Consider the following 8,319-nt stretch of genomic DNA (forward strand, 5'->3'; position numbering starts at 1 on the left):
CCACCTAACAAAAATCCGTTTTTTTTTTCCCCTGAAAAGCCTCAGGCAAGTAAGTCTTGCCTGTCTGTATCTGCTTTCATGAACACTCTACAGCATTGGTAACATTGCTGAGACCTGAAAGAGTAATCTGGCAAGATTTTTCCAAGTGTGTTTTGGCCCGTGTATGTTAGTTGGCATATTGAGGCAGGAGGGCCACTTGCTAGGGGTTAAAGTGGAGGAGATAGAAACATTCCTTTACATGTAACTGAAGTCTGTCTGCCTGTGAAAGGACAATTGATGCACAAACTGACACAGCACAGCTTTTGTATGTTTAAAAGTGTTTTATGCAGTGACACAAACAAAGAAAGAATCTTACAGGAACAAAGCCCCCTGTACCAGAGCACAAGGCTAGAAGAGTTCTCTGCTATGTTTTGCTGCATCCCTGCTTAAAAGAAGTTCTAGCAGGTAGTCTTAGTGCATGGTGTCACAGGCTTCATCTCCAAAAGAGCTGACAAAATAAGCAACCAAAACTTACTTATGTTCTAACAGACCAGTGCAAAATGACCATTCCAAAAGCCCTTTCAGTTTGTACATCTGTCTTACGTTGTCAAAGACCAGAGAATATGTATCCTCTGAAGTCATACATGTGTTACTGTTTAAGTCAGAAAAAGATAAGCTGCAGTCCAGAAACTGATTTTTGTGAATCATGGGAAAAATTAAGTAGACACATTACTGAAAATCTTACCATTTGCATGATCTGAGTTATACATAGTGAATTGCAAGTTTATGAAAATAAAAGCATCTTTAATAATCACACATTGGAAGTTAGAGACAACAGTACATAAGTAGTTTATATTCATTATCGAGACTAAAAAAATGTGTGTGAAGTGATACCTTCATAAAATATGCAATTTCTAATATTGAGATACACAATCACTGGAGGAGTTGGCAAAGCAAAACACACACTGGAATGTTAAATCATGATCATCCACAGCTTGCGTCCTTTTGATTTAGATGCTCATAAACCTGGAATGTTAAATCATGACCATCCACGGCTTGCTTCCTTTTGATTTAGATGCTCATAACACACTGTATGAACTGAGAAGAAAATAACCACTTATTAGATGTACGGCAGAGAACGGCCTTTTACTTTTTCTCCGACAATACTCATTGTCACTACACTTTTCTGTAAAGAAATTCAGTCCACGAACAGTAAAGCTTTAAAATACCTATGAAAATATGCAAATAGTTAAAGTATCTCCTTAATGATAACAACAACAAAAAATAACAACAAAAAACTAGCACACATGGCCCTCCTCCCCCCACCAAAAAAACCCCCAAACCCCAAAACACCCAAATCCAGAATGATTTTAATCTAGTGTTCTCTTTTAGCAGCACAGATGTGGCTAGGAAGCCCAGACCCACAAGCCTGACTGAATGTGATTTGTGTCTGTTTCCACCAGACCTCCACCAACCTTTCCTGGGAAAAATGCCTACCAAGCTTTAAAACAGAAAATGAAAAAAAAGTCACAGAAAGTGATGCTAGCAAGTGGTGTAGCTTCTTGGATCTTCTTGAACCCCTCTGGTTAGAAGTTCAGAAAAAAGTACACAACATTTTATAGAACTCTGTAAAATACAGGAAAGCTTTTTGAGACAATACTCAACAAGCCCCAGAACTTTTGGGTTCTCACTCTACATGTAGGGAAGGTAGGCACAAACTCAAATAATAACATTGTCTTAAGTTTTTCTTTTGTTTTACCCTGGAATTTTAATAGATTCCTTAAAATTCACTTACATCATCATAGTGGAAGTTCACAAAACCCTGCTGAGTTGTATCCCTTCTTCTAAAGCATTCTGCAAAAAAGCATTAAGAAAACAGAAACTGGGTAAGAAGAATTACAGATAAACAATTTTTTTAAAGTGTATAGTACTTTCCTAAAATTCCCCAAGTCACATGACGGAGAACTGATGAAGAATACTACAGTTAATTCCAAGACTTAATTTCCCATTCTACATTTTTGTATTTATCATATACAACCCTTTATGTTCTGTTAATAAACAAAGTTTTCCAATTTTGATAACGTAACTCTTCCAGTCTCTGGAGTAAACACAGCATCAGTATAAAGTCCTTTTTTTCATGGGAATTTAAACAATCCTTTATCTACAGTTGTTGCACTTCTGCCTGTAGACTATTGAAAGAAACCTCTTTTGTAGTATGCCGAAGTTGAACTGGAGATAAGTGAACAATCAGGTTTTATTAAATAGAAATATATTATGGGGATGACAGTAACAAGGCTATAATCCAGCATACCAGTGAGAGCTCTGAGTTTCACACAGCAGGCAATGTAATCATCGAATGCAATCTTCCCTTGAGTGCTGTATCGCTTTGTGATTGCAGTCACAGCCTGTGGGCTCAGTCTAAATCCTATTTGAAAATAAAAAGTCTTACTGTGAAAAGACAGGTAAATTAACAGAATCCAACATGTTTTCATTGGAAATATCACCTATTAGTTACTGCAGGATGAAAACTGTTACTGGGAAATGGTGTAAGTCAGTGTCAGAAGCAAGAACAATTCACAACTTACCCATAGTCATCAAGGCTTTCTCCAGTTCCTGGCGATCCACTGTGCCACTTCCATCACTGTCAAAACTTACGAAGTGTTGCTTCCAGCCATTGACCACAGCCCAGAGTTCTTTAAACTCGTTAAATCCCAGGGTGCCAGACATATCCCTCTGATTTCAAAGCTAAGAAAAACATTTCTTAACTAAACAAAACCACCAACAAAAAAGACAAACAAGGCATCTCTCTGTAGTTAAAAACTCTTGCCTGAAGGTATTAGTAAGATTTTACTATTATTTATGTTTCTTGTAGAAAACTAACTGAAGTATCCCCCAGCACAGATGGAGGTAATACTGCCCAAAACCTAAGGTGAGAGAACCTACTCTCCCTATTTCTTCCCGGTGAAACCTGCTAAAGCCATTTTCTCTTTGTGACTTCTACTTTAGTTGACACACTTCTCTTTTACCTGCTGCTATATAATTGTAACCAATTAAATACATAGCTGAAATAAAAATAGATGCCAAAGAATAAACTGTTATATCAGTTCTCTCATACTCTTAGTGGCTTGTTCAAGGCGAGCTAAGAGCCCTTCCAGTTTCATTTCTGCTTTTTTCTTTTTCAGCAGCAAGACTTTCAGTTTAAGTTTTGGCTAAAAAACCTCCCAAGATTCCAACCTTACACAGTATATCTAAGTCTTCCATAGGTCCTACTGCTGAATGCCACATACCATTCCATTAGATACTCAAACCTGATTAATTAATGGAACAGGATTTAGGGGGACTTAGATTGTATTCAGGCTGTGTAGTACAAATATTTAAAATTCATTAGGAAGGATGAAAAATTGGAAAGTTGTCCTATTTGAAAAGCACAGTAAGTGATTTGAACAATACTTTATTCTGGGCCACCAGACGTGACCCTTCATACATTTAGTGGAGCAACAGTTTCCCAGGCTTAGAGGGATACCACTTGTTGTAAAAAGATTGGTCACTGAGAGCCTCATTTATTACTACTTCTTCATTCTTTAAAATTAGTAGGAATGGAGTTTTGTAGCTTCCCAATCACACTGATCACAAGACTTATCAAGTAAAGGCTGAATGGAAACTACAAAGCATTTTCCAAATGTTTTGGCACTCTCTCATCTTTGCTTACATAATGCAAAAATGTTTACATTTCGTAGTAAAGGATACATCCAGCATTGAGATCATAAGTCTACAAGTCTCCAAGTTGAAAGCTGTTAAAATTAGAAAAAGGAAAAATAAATTAAGACCATAATCTTCAGTTTTGTCTAAACATAAAATTTCAGATTTATGATAAAGTGAAATTATATACTGAAATTGAAATTATATATATTATATATATATAAAAATATATTGTAATGCATAAAGTATTATGTAATTGGTTCCCCTGTATACAGCCATACCGTATTTTGATCCAAGCAAGAGCCATTACTTGTTAGAAAAACTGACAGTGGACAATTTGGAGGCAATTCAAGTTGCATTTAAAATTAACTTGCTCTTATCTTAATCCTTAACAGTTTTGGGTTTCAAAGTGGTAATTTACGTTACCCCCCACAGACACCACTTGTTCAAGCCAGTTTCACTCACAGAAGCTGTGAACTGAACAGGAGGTATCTCAGCAGAGGAATCCTGCCACAGATTTTGGTCATTATCAAAGCTCAGCTCAAGCCAAAGCAAAGCATCTTTTTAAGAACAGTCTGTCCATTACAAAACAAACCACTTCAACTCCACAGCCCAGCAGAGCGGGGAGCTAAGGAGGCTGAGAAGGCAAGTCCTTGGTGCACAGAACTGAATACAGAGAATTTACATTTCCAAGATTTGGAAAGGAAACCCATTTGCCATGCAAAAAAAAAACCCCAGCTCTGCAGAAGGCACAACTACAAGCATTTTCTAGTATGGGAAGAAGACTTAGTGCGCTTTAGATGTGCTTGTTTATTTAAATTGTTAACTTACGTTTATATGCTCCTGCAATCCCTGACTGGGTGAGACATCTCTGTAGCTCATCAGCATCTATTTGTCCATCCTTTCGATAACAGAAGATGTATCAGCTATTGTTTTAACACCCTCTCCCAGGCTGCTTATTCCCAGTACCCACTCCCTTTCCAGTGGCATTCCATTAGCTACCCTTCTCAAGATATCCTCATAACTGACAAATATAAAAATTCCAGTTTTTTTTTAAATTTTAAGTTGCTAGCGAACAAGCAAACGCAGAAAGCAAAGAACTTTAAAAGAAAAACAAAACAAACCCAGAAAAGATACCTAGCCACACGGTTGGAAAATGCCTCACTTCCAACAAATCCTGCTCCGGGCCAAAGAGAGAAAACAACTGCCAATTCATGGAAAGCAATGAGCTGTCAGAAGCGGAGCTGGAATTCTAAGAAGTTTTATTCCTCATATCCCCAACAGGAAGTTTGGTTCACAGAGAGTTTAATTTAACCTCATTCAGGAATGGAACATTATGTCTGTAGACACAAAAAAATGATGCCACTTCTGTAACGCATTAGAAGATGAAAAGCCGAGTCAGGGGAGATTTAGGTTGGATATCAGGAAAAGGTTTTTCACCCAGAGGGTGGTTGAGCACTGGAATGGGCTTCCCAGAGACGTGATCACAGGACCAAGCCTGTTAAGAGTTCAAGAAGTATTTGGACAACAGACTTGGACACTTGGTGTGACTCTTGGGGTGTCTTGTGCAGGGCCAGGAGTTGGACTCGATGATCCTTGTGGGTCCCTTCCAATTCAGCACATTCTATTATTCTGCTGCTACAGCATTTTCCTAGTGTTTTTAAACCCACTTTTGAAAGCACTTTTTTTCAAGAACAGGGATATGCTACCAAATGGTATGGTGGGAATAGCACAGCCTGATAACCTTCAGAAATGAAGTATCATTGTTTAAAAGACAAATAGTAGTTCTATGTTAAATGGTATTTGACAAGGTCTGGAAAAAAAAGCAACATTTTGATTCTATGTAAAGTTAATGGCAGCTAAACACAAAACTGCTTCCAATCTACTCCATCAGTCTAATTATACAGATGTATTTAATGCTTTATATTCACAGGGGGGAAAAGAAGATTTGAAATATCTATTAATATTAAGTAACTAATCTCTTCAAAGGCTTTGTACCCTCTGAAATAAAGATAGGAACTGCGTAACTTTAAAACAGAGGAAGATAGAAAAGCATGACTGTAATCAAGATTAACATTACCAAAAAGATGCTTGTCTTTTTTTTTTTTCAGTAGAACATAAGCAGCTAAACTAGACAACGCATATGGGCTATGCAAACAGGCTAAAAATTACATTACTACTTCCTACAAAGACAGACTCAATTGAATAAAGATTTGAAACAATACTTTTTACTTTCTTCTAGGAAACTAGTTCATCAAGTCAAAGACAAGATCCCTGTTGTAAATTATTTCAAAGAAAGCTCAGAGAAAAGATTATATATTATATAGGCATAAAAACAACACAGAGAGCAGCAAACCATAACCAAAACATACTAATTCTTCAGTAAGTACATATGGATAACTGAGATGTGGCTTTTTACAGAGTTGCATGGGTGGCTATAAAAGCAACTGATAATTTTTCTGTTCCATTTCACTGTCTCCTTACAGGGTTTTTACTTCTGCACAGCCACTGGTCCCAGAAACAGACACCTCAAATTCCAAGGATAACTTCAAAAGCCTGAGTTCATTTCAGTAAGGAATTATTTCTACAAAAAGAAAGTATTTCAGAGTATTAACTTAAGTATTCTGAAGTGCTAACTTGATCATACTGGTTCCCCCAGCTTCCAGTATCCATATCTATGTTTTGCTGAGGTCCAGCTCCCACCACCTCTTCTCCACAGCGCTGTATCCTGTTTGCTGCTACCCCCCTTTCTCTTTACAATAGGAGCTTATTCATGTTTCCAGCGTCAGTTACTGGCTCCACTGCTGATTCCTGGCACACATCCAGGTGTCACCTGCACACAGAGACATCTCAGCTGGCAGACAACCTGTCAGCACGTTCAGCAGAACTCAGCTGGGCTCCACCTTCTCAGGGAGGCCTCACTACACAGAGGTCATTCCAGTGTTCTCCTTTACTACAAAAACACACGGTCTAAATATTTTCATAAGCAGTTAGAAGAAAGTAAGATACAGACTGCAAGATGCATTATTAATTCAAAAGAGTAACACAGAGAACAAAACTAATCCAAGTTATGGTGGGAATCTGAACATCAGCTAATATTGCTGAATTCAAACATTCATGTTGTGGTTGTACCTACCCAAGGATAACAGATCCAAGAGCAGAGTTTTAGATCTGCACACACCCTACAAGTGTGCAATAAATAGCCATAATATGGCCAACAGACACGGAACTTCAGTTCAATAAACCTAACTTAATCGCTCCTAAGCTCTGTAGTACAGTTCAAACAGCACTTACTTCTAGTAACATACATGATCATACAAACAATATATGCCACAAAATTACAGGAAAGAAATTAAAAATGCAGTGCAGAATGACAGGGAAGAAAAAAAAAAAGAGTTGTGAATGCCTTTCCTCTAAAAGAATAATCACTCTATGCTACCAGTAAACCCAGATGCTGGCACAACCTATGACTGCTTTTCCATTTTTGAGTCTACTAACATCATGTAATGACCTCTTTCCTGTTAGCATTTCCTGCTCTTACCCAGGCCATCCCCACAGCCCATGCTTTCCACTGTTTCTGGTTTCTTTCTCCTAAACTTGGCAGCATTCACCAGCCCAGAGCTGAGTCACAAATCAGTTACAAAATTTCATGCATCTATATATTCCCTGCATATACCTATATAGGAAATATAGGCATACATGCATATATTTGTGATTGTATGTATGTATTTACACATACAATATAGAAACTAACAGCATTATTCAAACTGTATAGTTCCTGTATGTGTACAGCTGTAACACAGACTAATACAGATATATATAGCAAATAGGCGAAGTAAAACAATTCTGGATTTTTTGAAATATCAGTTTTTCTCACTGCAAATACTAGGCATTCCTCCTTCCAAAGGTAGAAAGTATTCCCCAGGAAAAAAAATCCTGAAGTAAATAAAGAAGTAAATAACATTTTATAGGTTTACCTGCCCTCCCACTGCAGCAAAATAACCATACAAAGGATCCTGAGCTTGTCCAGGGAATGCTGGTCCTCCTGGGGCTCCTCCATACTTCGGAAATCAAGAAGAAAATTAATTTTAAATCAATGATTCAGTAAAGGATCCGTACTTACCAACTTATGTTTTTCTGTACACACCATGCCAAAAAAAAAACCAAAAAAGAAACTCCCTATGAAAAAAAAAAACAACAAAAACCCAACAAAACAAAACCAGCTCTCAGTTTCGGTACTGATATACTAATTTCTCGTAATGTAAGCCGATCAGTGTAAAACCTTGCACAGGAGCAAGCCACTGATCTAGATATAGCTTGGTCTATCCCAAGGTTTCATTTTATTCTACTACTAGCAGAAAACGGCCAGAAGAAATAATAAGGCACTGCAGATTTTTCTTTCCACCTCAGAAAAGTTGAGCTAAACAGATCTCTAGGGGAAATACATGGAGGAATATGCATTAAGTGTAAAAATCTTTAAATAAAACTGATTCTTAAGTGAAAATCATGGAATGACACCTCAGCACTGACTTTCGCCCCGCGGCAGCAGCTGCGTGGGATGTGCCTCCTCCCTCCCTTCTCCTGCGGGCGCAGCCCCGGGTTGGCGCCTGCGGCACCTCCCGGCGGGAGCGGCGGTCGGAG

At 38.0% G+C, this 8,319-nt stretch overlaps 1 protein-coding gene across 1 annotated transcript in view; it reads right to left on the minus strand.

Moving 5' to 3' along the window:
* Positions 1-300: 300 nt before the first annotated feature.
* The window catches only part of SRI (sorcin), a gene marked incomplete at its 5' end in the record, with an annotated part of 9,036 nt that continues 1,017 nt past the window's right edge, over positions 301-8,319 (minus strand). The window contains 7 exons of the mRNA XM_017729248.1: positions 301-1,077; positions 1,775-1,833; positions 2,291-2,404; positions 2,565-2,712; positions 3,727-3,770; positions 4,510-4,579; positions 7,656-7,739. Coding sequence (XP_017584737.1) covers positions 1,051-1,077; positions 1,775-1,833; positions 2,291-2,404; positions 2,565-2,712; positions 3,727-3,770; positions 4,510-4,579; positions 7,656-7,739 — 546 coding nt within the window. The remainder of the gene's footprint in view (positions 1,078-1,774; positions 1,834-2,290; positions 2,405-2,564; positions 2,713-3,726; positions 3,771-4,509; positions 4,580-7,655; positions 7,740-8,319) is intronic.

This window comes from Corvus brachyrhynchos, unplaced genomic scaffold (assembly GCF_000691975.1).
Source record: "Corvus brachyrhynchos isolate BGI_N302 unplaced genomic scaffold, ASM69197v1 scaffold142, whole genome shotgun sequence".
NCBI classification, from domain to species: Eukaryota; Metazoa; Chordata; class Aves; order Passeriformes; family Corvidae; genus Corvus; species Corvus brachyrhynchos.